The 16,271-nt window shown below is 45.1% G+C and overlaps 1 protein-coding gene across 2 annotated transcripts in view; it reads left to right on the top strand.

The window, feature by feature from the left end:
* PRKG1 (protein kinase cGMP-dependent 1) overlaps window positions 1–16,271 on the top strand; it is a 373,799-nt gene that overhangs the window by 296,061 nt on the left and 61,467 nt on the right. For both annotated transcript variants that reach the window (XM_063406143.1, XM_063406142.1), the window contains exon 8: window positions 11,111–11,176. In XM_063406143.1, coding sequence (XP_063262213.1) covers window positions 11,111–11,176 — 66 coding nt within the window. The remainder of the gene's footprint in view (window positions 1–11,110; window positions 11,177–16,271) is intronic.

Below are 16,271 nucleotides of genomic sequence, written 5' to 3'. Positions count from 1 at the left end.
TTGAACAGACATTTTCTGCAGTTTAGCTGTGTTTATATTCAATAAAGAAAAAGGAAAAAGTTCATTTGAAACTACTAAAGCTGTGGGCAACCTTCATCTCAATTTAATCTCGGGTTTGTTCAGGCTGAAAAAGTGGTTTAGGGTTATGTGGCAGAACTTCTCTAACGAAGCAATTTCACTCCGGCTGCTGAAGGGGCTGGCAGAGATTTAAATTCATTTTAAAAAATTATATTTAATATTTTTTTCCCCCTCAGCCCCTGGGTTTGTAAAATCCAGTTCTTGGTTCCTGAAGTCTAAAGCTCTAAATGACACATCCTTAAGGCACCTGCTGAATTCCATTATGTCCACAGTCAGGCTGTAATTAAATGAAAGGTTGGCAGTTGTAGAATTGAGAAGAAACTGGAAGGTTTTAGAGTTTTATGTAAACCATGATCTTACAAAGATGAAAATGACTATTACAGGAGGTTACTCAACATGTGTCCTAGGTGCTGGTTTATTTTCTCATCCTACTGTATAATTTTGGGTATAAAATGTTTGTGAACTTCACTCCCAAAATTTGTGTTAAAATATGACTTTTGCACCATTCTGGGGCTGAGATGGTGACAGGGAATATCAGAATCTTGGAATGGTTTGGGTTGGAAGGGGCATAAAGGGTCATGAAGTTCCACCCCCTCATCAAAACCTAGGATGGATCCCAGTTCCCCACTGCTGGTGAGGCCTTCTGGGATTTTAACATCCTGACTTTGGGCACTTTGAAATGTCCTCCAGGAAACTTTGCAACAGGAGATGGAATTTGCAAGCCAGCATTGCTCTTTTCTGCAGGGGTATTCCAAACATCTCCTGTTCCCACAGAGCAGTGCAGTGCTTGTAAGGATGGCTCTGGGTTCTCTGCTGTCCTGCATCTGGAATTGGTATCTGGAATTCTCCCAGTGCTCTCTGCAACCTCTCTGGGATGAATCTGCCTGAAGGAAAACTGAGGTGGCACAAAAAGCTGTTTGGTTCTTGTTCTTCACGGGGCCTGGAACTGGGGCTGTGACATTTACAAAATGAGTTGGATTTGCCAGAGGGAGTGGGGAAGTGTGGGGAGGAAATAGGGAAAAATCAGCTGAATATGTGTTGGAGTCTAGAACATCCCTCTGGCCACCCTGGAGATTTGGAGACTGGACAGGGGGGTCTGGGATCTGTACAAGGGGGTCAACCAGCCTCACACAGAGCCCAGGAGGACACTGCCTCTGATCCCTGCCATGGCAGTGAATGCCCACATTGTATGAAGAATCACAAGCTGAGAGAATTCAAAATAAGTAGTATTTAGTTTATCATAGAATGTAAATGTAGAATCTAGGATTTTTAGTATATGGGGCTGAAGAGGCAAGATGGAGGAATTGGGGAGTGGCCCCTGTGCTCCTTGTTCTTGCTCTCGTCCCCCATCTTTTGCTGAGTTGGATTTTAGAGATTGGTTTAGAGTAGTTAGTATAGGTAGTAGGTATTGGTAAAATTTTGTAAATAAAAAGTTCATTTTGGACAGTGGTTGGGTCAGGGGTACTGTACATAAGGTGTGGGGCTCTCTGATCCGCCCCAGTCCTGCCGCGTGTCCTGCTCTGCTGGGGACGCCCTGCAGAGCTGAGAAAGAACTGAGAGATAATGAAGAATAAACACCCTTGGAAATGTGCACCGGCGGACTCAATGTGTCGTCTCTACCTTCGGTGTGTAACACTTAGGGCAAAGCAAAGACAAATAAACCTGATTACCTCTGGGAACAGCAACCCAGAGGAAACTCCCAGGGAACAGCAACCTTGGGGGAAAACCTTAGTACCTTGGGGAACACCGACCCCAAGGAGAATCTCAGGGAATCAATAACCCTGAGAAATATGGGCCAAAAAAGAGCTCTGAAGTCCCCACTCCGACTTCCTGCCCCAGGCAGGGATGTCCCAACTCCTGGAGCAGTCATCATTCCCTTGTCCAGCCTAATCAGAAAACTCCCCAAGGAAGGAGCATCACCTATTGCACTGCTCCAAGTTTTCCTGAAGTTTTCCATCATGTCCGAGCTAAACCTCCTAAATGACAACTTGGAGCTGCTTTAAAAAAATTCCTGAGGGAATAAATCCTAAGAGAAGTAATTTAAACTAGGGAATCTGGCATTTAACTGGGATTATTGCCACTGTTTGCTTCAAAAAGCTCTTGAGCCTGGTCTTTGTGGTCAGGAAAATGGGAATATAGCTAATCTCCATGGATTAGGGGCTGTCCACAGGAGCGCAGGATTAATCCACAGGGATTGCATTATATTTTTTTTAATCTTCCATCGTGTGTCCTTTCTGGACAAGGTCTTAGAGACTTAGAAATAATAAATTAGAAATAATTTGGCGGTTTGGGAAAGATCTCTCCACCTGGGAAACTTGGGAGAGCTGAAACTCTTTGGAATGCTGGAAAAGTCAGAGCCTTTTGTGCTGTTGGTTTATTGTTCTGCTGCTGCAAAAAAACCCGAAAAATTCAGATTTTAAACTCGCCCCCAGCATGTCCTTGAGCAACATCAGATATTTTATGGGAAAAGCTCCCTAAGCATGATGTCTCCAAGGAATGCAGGCTCATTCAGGAAATGTTTTATCATTTGGAAACTCTTGATAAAAGGCCTGTAATAAAGTATTGGAGTTAACTTTGCAGCCTTATTTCTCCTTTTATGGCTGCAGAAGATACTTTTCCCATGTGGAGATTCCAGATTAAGGGTAGTGAGAGAGTGGAAGGGAAGGATTTTAACTGTAGTTATAATGGGACAGTGACCCTGTGACCCTGTGTTCCTGCTGGAGCTCAGGAGAAGCACTGGATCTTCTCAATTTGGCTGATCCCCATTTTCCATCCAGACCCAAGTTGTTATCAGTATCCAGGGCTTGGAGAGGGATGAGGCAGCCTTGGGAAAAGGGACCTGGATTTCTTTGAATCCCAGAACAGCTTGGGTTGGAAGGGGCATTAAGGATCTGCTCATCCCACCCCTGCCATGGCAGGGACACCTTCCACTGTCCCAGGCTGCTCCAAGCCCCAAAGTCCAGCCTGGCCTTGGGCACTGCCAGGGATCCAGGGGCAGCCACAGCTGCTCTGGGCACCCTGTGCCAGGGCCTGCCCACCCTGCCAGGAAGGAGTTGACAAGGTGGGGGTGGGTTTATCAATGGTCTTGGAGGTCATCTTAGTCCCTCTTTGTGTTTGTCTCTTATTAAATAATATTAAATGGCAGCTGCCGAGTCCTTCATGAGGAAAATGTGTCAAGGACCATTTCATGTGGCTGCTGAATCCTGTTGCTGCTGCTCTTCTTGTTTGAGGAAAATAATGCAAATAATTGGTTTCCTCTTTATCTGTGCCAGTTCCCTGGGTTTTTGGCATTTCCTGGGTTTTTTGCTTTGCCTGGCTTTGAATGATCTGATCAAGGCTGGAAGATAAGTTCCTTATGCAGGGAAGTTCTGCAAAGGCACCTTGTTGCCCAGAGTTTCTAGAAACTCTCCTGATTTGTTCAAGGTTTAATTGGTTTGTCCTTGAATGGGATAATTATCATTTAATATATCTTAAAGATGCTCTTGTCGCCCACTGGCTGATTAAAACAGCAATGGATGGGGTGTGGTAGGGTTTTATTTCACTTTAATGAAAAAGTGCTAATTTCATACCCCTGGGTTGTTTCCCTTGGGGAATATAATTAATTACGGCCTAGTTAACCTCTGGTTCATTACAATAATTCTGAATAAATTACACGAGTAATTGGGTGAAACACTAATGGGTTTGGCAGGCAAGGAGGTTCTACCATCCCAGTGTCAGCGTTGTGTCACTCAGATTTGGGTTTATCTGTCGCTTCAGACTAAACTTAAGTCACAGTTTACCTACAAAAACCAGTTTTAACTCCTATAGAATATTCCTGTAGCTGTGTTGGCTCTTCCCTGCCTTTCTGAGCTGCTGGAAACACTGTAGTAAGTTATATCCATCTCACTGAGGGTTTCCTGGGAGCAATGGGAAGGGTGGGCCCAATGGAAATGGTTTTACCATCAGCAGAGAGGGATTTCTGAGCATTGTTCCCATCTCAGCAGTGGGAAACACCAGTGGGACACAGTGGCTCCCTGCAGGGATTAAAACTGTGCCTGTGGCACTTGGGGTCAGAGTTTGGGGGAGGATGTGGCACTGTAGGGTGCATGCTTGGACTCGATGATCCTGGAGGGCTTTTCCAACAATTCTGTGATTCTTTGCTTGTCCTGGTGCCAGCAGATCCAGCCGTGGTAGGATGGGTGCAGGTACAGGGGCTTAAAACAGATTCCATGCAGGAAGCAAAGGATAAGGGGTGAGGTGCTCATCTCTTTCAGCCTTGAAAGTCATCAACAATAAGGATTTCAGCTGGATGTGGGAATACCTGCAGTGTATATCCTCACTGTGTTGTGGCAGCTCTTGGATTTAATTGGAATTCCCTTCCCAGGCAAGTGGATTCCCCAAGGGGTGGCACAAATGGAGTTCCTGTGCCCAGAGAAAAGAGCAGGGGCTGTGACAGATGGCAGCCCACAGGTATTGGAGAAAGATCTGAGGAGAGCTCAGAGCCCCTGCCAGGGCCTAAAGGAGCTCCAGGAGAGCTGGAGAGGGACAAGGGATGGAGGAACAGGACACAGGGAATGGCTTCCACTGCCAGAGGGCAGGGCTGGATGGGATTTTGGGCAGGAATTGTTCCCTGTGAGGGTGGGCAGGCCCTGGCACAGGGTGCCCAGAGCAGCTGTGGCTGCCCCTGGATCCCTGGCAGTGCCCAAGGCCAGGCTGGACTTTGGGGCTTGGATCACCCTGGGAATGGTGGAAGGAGTCCCTGCCCATGGCAAAGCTGATCTTTAATGGCCCTCCCAGCACAAACCATTCCATGATTCTGTGACTTCCAAGTGTTCCCACCCCAGCACTGCCATTAATCCCTCTGCCTGAAGGGCTCAGAAAAGCTCAGTGGAACTAACAGAAGGTGGAATTGTCGTTTTGCTGCAGTGGGGTTTGTGAAATGGATCCTGCTGGCTGTGGGCAGATGTTTCAGGAGAGGCTGTTTGGCACTTGGAACTCTTGGAAAGGCTGTTTGTGAATACCTGGGTGGAAACTGAGCTGAGGGTGCCACTTTGCACAGGTGTTCAGGCAAACATCCCAAATCCATCTGCCACCTTCCCCTGGCACTGCAGCTTCTGGAAGTTCCAATCCAGCTTTGGCTCCTGGCTCATCACCAGCAAAGAGAGACACAGGGAGTTGTGTTCCCCTGGGGTTTGCCACCTGTGAGTTGTGGATCTGGAAAGTGCCATTTGTCAGGAAATAAATAGTTATTATTTTCTTTATATGTTATAAAGAAACATATAAAGAAACAAACTCAAATATCAAAATTGTTTGGGCTGGAAGGGACCTCAAAGCCCATCCAGTCCCACCCCCTGCCATGGGCAGGGACACCTTCCACTGTCCCAGGCTGCTCCAAGCCCTGTCCAACCTGGCCTTGGACACTTAAACGAGGTGGGATCCTTCCTTGAAACACACATTTGGAATGTGAATACTCCCAGAAGACAAAAACTTTTATCCAAAATGTCACTTTGCCCTGAATGCACAAAAATTCCCCTTTTTTAGAGAACGAATTGAGGAGGAATTTGATTCCCATGGAGATGCTGACATCCCAAGGACACCCAGTGCTACTTCCTACCAAGCCTGAAAGACCCATGGGAATATTAATATCAGAACATTTATTAGGAAAATATAATTCTTATTTTCGGATGACTTTCCCAGACTATTTCGGTGCTGTTTTTCAAAATCCAGGGCTACAATTCAGCCTCATGTCCAGGCTTTTTTCCCATATATATTTTATTTAATCTTTAAGTTTTATTTCCTTTTTTGACAGACATTTTATTTTATAAAAAACCTTTTAATACCTAATCAAATTTCCATAAGTTCTCACCCATTTTAACACTGGAAGTGGTTTAGTGCAGACCCTGCTGTGGAGGAAGAGCACTTTTGCTCCTGATTTTTGGTGCTTGGCTCCTCCCTGTGCTGAATGGCCTGCTGCAACTATAGACCAAGATGCAGGTGAAGTTACATAAATTATTACAAATAAAAGGTAATCAAAGCTTTAAAAAGACAATTTTATGTCGTCAGGTAGGTAAATTCCCCCTTTTAAAGGATAGAAGATCACCAAATTTGGGTACCACTCCTCAGAATACCCAATAAAGCTGATTCTTATCTCCCACCTGAAAGTCACGGTGTGATCAGAAAATACCCAGTAAAATAAAAGTGAAGGTGGAGATGCTGGGCTTTGAGCTCTTATTGCTAAATTCAAGCTAAGAACTGATTTTTCCGATTTACCCCCCTATCTGATGTCTTGTCCTAAATGCTTTAAATTAGCCTTATTAAGAATATTGTAACAAGGTCAAGTGTACAGTGCTGCAAGGTGGGAAAAGGCATTAAAGAACTGGAATAGCAGCAGATTAGGAACCTCTGGGTAGTCCTGTGGCATAATTTAAACCCCACCAGGGAAGGCCTCATTTTTTATTTCTGAAAACCCTCATTAACACCATTCTCAGCTGATCTCAGCACTCATCTCCCCAGGGACTCTACCAGGCAGGAGCAGGCTCTGCAGAGCAGCCACCAAGGAGCAGGCACTGACCCACCTGCTGGGGGTGGTCCCTCGAGGTTCTCCAGTTTCCTGAGCCAAGACAGGGGGTTTTGTCGTCATTTTTAGGGAAGGAATGGTGAACATCAGGAAACAACTGGATGTGGCTGTGTCTATAGGGTCACAGATGGTTTGGATGGAAGGGACCTCAAAGCCCATCCAGTACCATCCCTGCCATGGCAGGGACACCTTCCACTGTCCCAGGCTGCTCCAAGCCCCAAAGTCCAGCCTGGCCTTGGGCACTGCCAGGGATCCCGGGGCAGCCACAGCTGCTCTGGGCACCCTGTGCCAGGGCCTGCCCACCTCACAGGGAAGGAATTGGCAAAATGGGGATCAGTCAAAGACTGGACTCGATGACTTTGGAGTTCTTCTCCCAATTTAATTAATTCTGTGATGCATGTCTGCATCAATCACCTAGACCTGCCTCATTTCCATGGGGGAAAACCACCCCCCACAGACCAAAATGTGGCTTTCCAACCTTTCATCTTCTTGAGAACCCAGCATCCATTTGCCATTGGCTTTGATATAAAAATACATCACTGGGATTAATAAACGCAGCGTGCTCTACTAAACTTTTATAGATTTTAATGTGAAACTAATAAAAGGTGCCATTGGAAAAAGCTGCACTTGAAAAGCCATTTCATCAAAAACGTTGTAAAAATCCTGTCAGGCATTAAAATCTCACTTCCTAAAAGGGAATGAAATACAACAGGAGGGATTCGACTCCAACGTACCCCAGTTTGAGGACATGTAGCAAAACCCCCATGTGTTTTAAGCTTCATGGATAATGGGAAAACAAAAAATTTCTTAGGGAACAGCAATTCAGCTCGTTGAGCTGCAAAAATACTATTTTACCAATATTCTACTCAATACAAGAAAAATGTACAATTCTCCAAATAGAAAATGTACAACTCTCCACTCTAATACTTGGTTTTATGCCTTGTGAGCATCTTGTTAGCATTTACTGACTGCTCCTAAAATATATTTCTACTCCCACTGGCTCCAGCTGAAGGGTTTAAGCCCTGCCAAGGGTTGTACAACAAGATTTACAAAAAAAAAAACAAGAGGAGCTCTTTATAATTATTGACTGGAATATTTATGAAACTGAGGCCTCAGGTCTTTCAAGGCTCTGTTGGTCAAGGAAATTCTGCTCTGTCTTTACTGCATTGAGCGTGCTGAAAGTAAAAACCTCCCAGCAGCTGCTGCTGAGATTCCACCAGCCTGGGGAAAAGGAGGCTCAGGGGGGACCTTGTGGCTCTGCACAGCTCCTGACAGGAGGGGACAGCCAGGAGGGGTCGGGCTGTGCTCCCAGGGAACAGGGACAGGACAAGGGCAAACGGCCTCACACTGCACCAGAAGAGGTTTAGGTTGGATATTGGGAAAAATTCCTTTACAGAAGGAGCTGTCAAGCATCGGAACTGACTGCCCAGGGCAGGGGTGGAGTCTCTATCCAAGGGATTGGGAGCAGTGGGAGCTATGGGAGCAGGTGTTGGAGCAGGATTTCAAGCAGTTTGGGGATTTAGGAAGGTAAAAAATACCCAAAACAATGGGAATCACCTCAAATATTTTTACATTTAGGGCAATTTATGGCAGCCTTAGGTAAAACCGTGAGACAGAGGCTGACGTGTAAACTTATCTCTTCTTAAATTGAGTTGTTGACAGCTTGTCAGAAGCAAAATTGTTGTAACTTCCCAATGTGGTAAAGTTGGCTGTAGTTCCAAGGAGAAGAACAGATCTGTGCCTTTCATCCCTTCAGTAATGTCCTTGTGGTGACACAATGGCGTGGTGACACACCTGGGAACGCTTAGGAACGCGGGTATTTTTTGCCACCTGATTCCTCTGTGGGACTGAGGAGCTGAAAAGGTCACACGAGGTCTCCTGCTGGGATTTTTGGCCCCTGTCCACAGCCAAGGATCTCCTGAGGGCTCCCAAATCCTCCCCTCTTGGATTTCCGCGGGCCGAGAGCCGCCGCAGCAGCTGCGGCCTTTGTGCAGGTGCCACGGCCTGGGCTGGGGGAGCTGCAGAATGCCCGGGGTGACCCAGGGCCGGGAGCTGGAGGGGACCAGGCGTGTCCAGGGGAATGTCGAGTTTTTCATGCTGGAGCAGCCGGGAGCTGGAGGGGACCAGGCGTGTCCAGGGGAATGTCGAGTTTTTCATGCTGGAGCAGCCGGGAGCTGGAGGGGACCAGGCGTGTCCAGGGGGATGCTGGAGCAGCCGGGGCCATGGAGCGCCGGGAGAGCGCGGCTGGCTCCGCGGATGAGGAGTGCAGCTTTTCGGGGAGCAGCTCCGAGGAGGAAGGGGAGGAAGGCCAGGGAGTGTCTGAGTCAGTGCTCTCCTCTCCTCCCTGGGGCCACAGAGGGTGGTGGGCACTGCTAGGAATTAATGAATGGGTTAATTAATTGCTAATGAGTTGTGTTTTACACGTACACCTCTAATAGCTGCTCTTACACTTAGCGCTGTGCTGTTAAAATAATTACTTGTATTTAATGCACTTGTAGTAATTAACTACCTGTTGCATTTAATACAGTAATTACTTTTCACTTGTTGTAATTCCTTTATAGTTACTTTTGCCTTTAAAGCTGTGCATTTACTGGGGGTAACCTCTGCATTGAATGTTTTGCACTGATAGTAATTAGTTGTTTCATGTATTTACTACTAATTAGTATTTAGTTTAATGTTGTGCACTGGGAGTGCAAATTACCTTTGTTTTTAATGCACTTGTAGTAGTTACTGTTTCAGTTAATACTGTGATTATTTGTTGCATTTAATGCTGTGCACTTGCAGTAGCTTCTGCATTTAATGTCTTGTAGTGGTTACTTTTCCCTTCAGTACTGTGCATTTACAGATAGTAACTTCTGTGTTTAATGCTTTGCACTCGTAGTAATTATTTCATTTAGTGCTGTGCCCATATAGTAATTACTTCTGCATTTTTTGCAGTTCACATGTAGTGGAAACTTATTACAATTAATGTTGTGCACTTGTAGTAGTTCCTTCTGCAGGGAATGCTGTGCACTTACTAGTGGTTAATTTTCCATTGAATGCTGGGCACAGGTAGGAATTACTTGGACTTGTAGTAATTACTCCTCACACTTATTATTGTGCAGTTGTAGCAGTAACTTCTGCACTGGAGTCTGTGCACTTGTGGTAATTGTTGTCTTTAATGCCACCTGCTTGTAGGAGTTACTCTCTCATTTAATGCTGGGCACTTGCTGGTGCTTTCTCTTGCCTTTAATCCCCTCTTAGTAATTCCTTCTCCAATTAATGCCTTGCACTTGGAGTTTTTCATGCCATGCACTTCCAAGGTTTCATTGGCCTTTAATGCCATGGATTTCTGTGCCTCCCTGTGCTGCACCTGCTGGCCAAAGTCACCTTCTAGAAAAGGATGGATTAACAGAAATTACAACAGTCCCTTGGGCATCTGAACACCTAATGTCAAATTTTATTGAAAATGTTTGGACTGAGGCCACCAATTTTATTGTGTTTTCCTGGTCTGTAATCATCTAGGTATAAAGCAGTAACCAAATCATGTCTGTGATCCATAAATTTAAAGGGATACATATCCTTTTGTGGCATCTGAAATAATGGGACAAATGTGTTGAGTTTTAAGGGGAATTCATGGACATCAACAAGTTTGAATTCTCGTTTTAATGGATCAATATATTGGCAAAAGCTGGCTATGGCAACCTAATGAGGAATTCAATATTGTCCTTGCTTGTCCTCTCTGTATTTACCCACGTTTTAGGAGTTAATAGAGATAATTATCCACTGCTACTCCGCTGCTTCTTTCTCCTCACTTTAAATTAGCACAATGTGATTTATCAGTGGGGTAAATTAGCACTAATACACACTTAATTCCAGTCCAGAAAGACTCAGAGTCAGCATTCCAGCACAGGCTGGAATATTAATGTTCTTCCCTTGTATTTCTGCTTGCTCTGCTCTAAAGGTGTGAACACGAAGAGAGCTCCAAAGCAATTAAAGTTAATTAATGATGACCTCAAAGGGAGAGTGCACGTGCATCACCTTTTTTAACCATATTCCTGCTTTAATACCTCCAGTCTTTAAATGGGAATTTCTACTCCTAACAGGACCTGTAAACCTCATTTTCTGCTTCAATGGAAGCATAGTGAGGTTCCAGCCTAAATGAATGAGGGGTGTTTAGAAGAGGGGAGGTCTCGCTTGTCTGGAATCCACTTTGATCTGGAAAGGTTGGAGGGAATTGGGGTAGACTGCACCCAGAAAATGCAGCATTGACTCTTAAACACTAGAACTCCAAATCAACCTGATTAAAATGAATTAAGCTAATATTTTTATTAGTCTTGGAATTCCAGTCTCTTATTACCCTATATGGATGATGAGAACAGCAGGGAAAAGCTGTGAAAGCCAGAAACTTGTCCTCAAAGTGCTTGAAGAACGCTGTATGTCAGAAATCAGAAGATTGTCATGGCAATAACTGGAGAAATGTGTTTTTTCTTGCAGGGAGGATGTCAGGACAGCCAACGTCATCGCAGCGGAAGCGGTCACTTGTCTGGTCATAGACAGAGAGTAAGTTCCTCCTTCTGCCTGAGCCTGGGGGGAAACTCCAATTTGAACCTTTTCCAGAGCTTCACAAGAGCCTTGGATCATCTTCTCCAGAGAGGCCTCCTAATTTGGGGTGTTAAAGTCACAGACAGGTCCTTGATGAGTGGAGGGAAGGTGCCCCAAATCAACCTGACAAAACGCAACAGTGACAATTAGAATCACAGAAAGCCCAAAAGGAAATAAAGGAGGAGCTGGAATTACTGTGGAAAGGGAGTTACAGTGGGACACAGGTGGAATTCACGTCCTGGAAGGCACCAGCTCCTGGCAAATGTTGGAGCGAGGTGTTATCCCAGTCCATGTGGGGATGGAGAGTCCTTGGGAGAAGTCCAGAGCCCTGCTGGGAGCTCTGTTGCTCAGAGGAAATACAGGAGAGCAGAAGAGTAAAATAATAATTTGTATAGAAATCTTGAGAGAATGAAGGGGGATTAATCCAGAAAAAAACCATGCCTGCATGCTCCAGTACTGCAAATCCAGCTGCTCTCTGCAGTTACTGGGAGTGGGATTAAAAGTGACAGAAAAATGACATAAAATGACACAAAAATGGAACATGACTCCTGGGCTGGTTTTCCCATTTTGAAGCACTGGCACAGACCAGCAAAAGGCCTGGGCACACCTTCATGGGAATCTTTCCATGGGAATGTGGTCTGGATCTGTGAAACCCACAGAGAGGGTGAATAGGTCTTGACTTTTCACTGCCTCCCCCAACACAGGAGCTGCAAGGAACCAGCAGGAGGGAGCCAGAAACTATGGAATAACGAGAAAAAAAAAGCTGATGTTAGAAAGGAAAATAAATCCATTGGATTTTTGACTGGGACTCACCTCTGGGCCAGGAGCTCTCAGAGCAATGTGGATTGTTGGGGTGTGTGGGCAGGGCCAGGAGCTGGATCCATGATCCCTGTGGATCCCTAGAAGGGATTTGGGAGCCCTTGTGCTCTGGTGAGGGATGGGGTTCTGTGCTCTTCTAGGGCTGATCTCCGTCCCCTCAATCCCACTGTGCCACAGCTGGTTTGTGTTGAGTTCTCTCACAGGCCCCCATTTCTGGGAATCTAGTGTTCTGTAAAGGCTGAGCTGGGGAATACCTTCAGAAATCCTGATAAGTTGTGATTTATGTTCATTCGTTATTAATTATTAAACCCATTCATTATTAAACCTATGGTCTGTCCACTGAACACAGGTGGGGAACACCTGAGAGTCCTTTCTCAGCCTGGCAGGTAAAACTCCCTTCTCCTGCTGTGGGACAAAGAGAGGAAGAAGAATTTGATTACTTAGCAAGATAATATTTTAATAATCTCCATGCTTTAAATAATTAGCAAAATTTAGCAATCATTAATTCAGAGAAATAAAAAGCATCACATAATGGATGCTTTTTTATTTTTACACTCTTGCAACAGATATTTTTGGTTTGCACTGTGAGAGTTAAAAACTTGAATTATTTGAATTCAAGTCACTCACTGCTGATCATTTCCCAGACTCTTCCTTTCCTTGTCTCCCGTGCCTTGTCCTCAGCATACAATGCCCTTGAAATAGTAAGGAAGTACAAATTAAATTTAAACTGATGAAGCTGTGGTTAATCTACCCCAGAGATTCTATTAACACTCTGCAATTAGCAGAGTAACACTATTTATAAAATCCTTATTTATAGTGCAAGAAAAGTGACCCTATTGATGTCCCTATTTATAGCTCAGAGCAGGCTGTCCTGTGTCTTGGCCAGTGCTGAATTTCGTGTCCCAGCTCCTCCTTAGGCTGTCATTTTGTAGGAATGACAACATCAGGAGCAAAATTTCATGTGGAGGTAAACTACCAGGACTTGTGGCAATCTGGGAAATTGGTGAGGAAAAAGACCTGTTATTTTAATATCCAGTCATGGTGAATTTTACACCTTTTGGGTTGTGGTGGTGGTTGTGAATGCCAAGTGACACAGAAGGCAGCAGTGGGAGCAGGGAGCGGGTGTTCCCTGCAGCTGGAATCTGTCCCATGCAGCAGGAGGGGTGACACAACTCACTGAGGCTGCCAAATATTTCCTTTTTCCCAGACAAGCTCTTTGCCTAATCAGATGGAACCACTGAAGCAGCAATTTCCATGCTCTGTGGGTGTCCCTATGTGAAGCAGCTCAGCAAAATTCGTGTTGCAGTTTAAAAAAACAAGGGATGGGAAAAGACCTTTTCCTTAACACACGGAATTCCTGGAGAACTCCAGTCTCACTGACCAACACCACTCACTGGAATTATCTGCAGTACGGTAACTCTTCCAAATTCCTTGTGAAAGGCTTCCCAAGACATCCAAAGATTGTTCCAGCTGCCACACTCCCATCTCATTAACAGAGAGAGCCACACCTTGGTGCCACAGGAAGTTATTCCTAAGGGAGGCGTGAGCCTGGCTCTGGATTTGCCAATATTCCCAGCAATTTTAGGAATGCTTTAGCTGCTGCAGAGTTTATAGTTTGGGGGTGAATAATATGGGAAACTCCATCTCAGGGATGAGCCAGAAGCTCTGGGCAAGCTGGGTTTGAGAAGGGAATTGCTTAAGCATGAAAAGAGGGAATGCTTTGCCTGAAAGGATCCCTGGAATTTATAAAATGTGTATAAAATGGCTACAGGGCTGAAGCAGTGGGAGTTGGAAATACCATGAGGGAAGTCAAACTCGAGTCATGATGGGTCTTTAATTACCAGATGATGTTGGTGCTGCCTCGCTTTTTAATTTCCTTGTGAAACAAGAGGGCTCTTCCAGTCCCCAAACACCTCAAAGACTCCCAAATAGTAGTACAGCTATTTTTGCCCATTGAGGAAGGTGTGCTTTGCAAAGTGCATTTCCAGCATCCTTTTCTGGCATAGGAATGAGCAAAACCCTGATCTAACAATGAAAACAACCTGCAGGAAACATTTGATGCATCCCATGGACTTCATTCCCACTTAAATATTTGTTACTAAAAGCAGTGACATTGTTTCCATCTTGCAGTCGTGTTTTTGAGTCGCTCTTTTTACTGGAATAATGAATTTCAGTGGGATTTGGTCCTTAATGCTCCTAATTCTTCCCTGGGAGGGTGGGAGAGGCCCTGGCACAGATTCCCAGAGCAGCTGTGGCTGTCCCTGGATCCCTGGAAGTGCCCAAGGCCAGGCTGGACTTTGGGGCTTGGAGCAGCCTGGGACAGTGGAAGGTGTCCCTGCCCATGGCAGGGGCTGGGATGGGCAGGATTTAAGGTCCTTTCCAACTCAAACTTTTCTAGGAATTCTTTGGTTCCCATTGGGAGCACCATTCATTTTGGTCCCCCAAGGAAGAAGACTGCCAGGAAATAAACCCCAAAATTTGCGTAGTCCTACCTGGTCAGGTGTATTTGAAAGAAAGAACTTGGAATTCAGAAAGAAAAAATTCCAAAGAATTTCCCATTACCATCAAAATTTCAACACAGAAGAGGAGGTACCGTAATCCAGTGGAGAAAATGAAGGGAAAGGGTGACAAGGCTGAGGAGATGAGGCTGGCAACCCTGTAAGGGGCACAGCATGGGGTAGGCTCCGTGCTCAAGCCCTCTGGTGAGTTGGGATTGATTTATCCAATATTCTTCCTGCCAGCCATGGAGCACAGACCCAGCCCTGGGCTCAAGGCGTCAGCTTGGAGACTTCAACAAAATCCACACAGCGTTCATGGGAATTGTGAAGGCCAGCTGGATATCCGACCATCTGAGGGAATTTGGAGAAGCCTTTGGATGCTTGAGGAGCCACAGAGCTCATTGCAGCCGCACCATTTCCTGCTGCTCAAACCTCCACCCTGGGGACACACATCAATATTTTACAGCACCTCTCAGAGGGCTTTTAGGCATTTTTATTTCAAAGTACTTTTAATTTTTTTACAATTTGTGGACTTTCTCTCTTTAGGACTTGCCTTGACCCTACAAGATCATGGTTGTTGTTAATGAAGTTTTTCCTTTGGTGACACTGCAGGAATTCATCCTCTGGGAAAAAAAGTTACTGTGGGAGCTGCTGGGTGGTGTTGCCTCCAAACTGTTCTGAGCTTGGCCTTGCCAGAGCTCATCGTGGTGAATTTCCAGGCTCCTTGGAGGGGTTATTAGATTTGTTCCAGAAGTACAGTTGGGGAAAACTTAACAAATATGTGCTGGATTTGATGGATTGGTCCTTCAGGAGCTTGTCTGTAAAAGGTCTTCTGATAAAAATGGTGCAGACACGCCTCGAGCATCTGTTCTGTGGATCAGTTTGAATAAAGATGCACAGGCTTCACTTGCAGCCCCTTTGTATGGAGGGAAAACAGGAGGGAAAGGCTCCAAACTCATTCCTGACATTTGGAACATCACTGGCACCATCAGGGACAAGTTGGTGCAACTTCATAATGATTTTTTTTTCACACCTATCTCTTGAAACTGAGAAAGTGTTTGAAAGTGTTCGTGGCTGCTCCTGAACTGTTGGAATATTTACACCAAGGTTGATTCAGGTTCATCTTTTATTTATATGGGATTTTTTTCCCCTCCATATAATTTATTTATGGTGCCAACAATGTTTTCCTGGAGCCTGGAGATTTAGCAACACTGTGGGTATTGGGAGGACAAAATTGCCTCATGCAAATGGAGAGAGAGGAGCGGATGGACCAGAGCCAGGAAAACTCAAGGCACAGCTGCTGCTGACAGAGAGTTGCAGAACTACCTGGAATTTCCACTAAATGCTGTTTTTCCAGCTTCTTGTCTTCTTCAGCCACACATATCAAGAGGATGAACTTTTTTTAAGGCAACGTTTTAAATATTTTAGCTATTTTCTGCTTTTCCACTTTGCATTTCCCATTTTTTGTCTGTGTTTCAAAGCCTGGGTTTTATGTTTTATCAGGGAGAGCTGTGAGGTGTCAACAAAGGTTATTGGATCGGCCCTCCTGGCAAGGGAAATTGGAGAAAAATGAAATAAAAAAGTATTATCCTGGCATGACTGACCCCATATAAGCTGAGCCGAGCTCTTTCAGTGGAGATTTTAGGGTTTGCTGCTTCGCTGTTTCTCCCAGTCGGAGCAAAGTTTATCCATGGAGAAAATTGGTTATGAGGAGAGAATAGAAAAAATGAAGAGAA

The sequence above is a fragment of the Prinia subflava genome, chromosome 9, assembly GCF_021018805.1.
Source record: "Prinia subflava isolate CZ2003 ecotype Zambia chromosome 9, Cam_Psub_1.2, whole genome shotgun sequence".
Classification (NCBI taxonomy): Eukaryota; Metazoa; Chordata; class Aves; order Passeriformes; family Cisticolidae; genus Prinia; species Prinia subflava.
The sequence above is the reverse complement of the archived record's forward strand: the minus strand, read 5'-3'. Positions and strand labels throughout refer to the sequence as shown.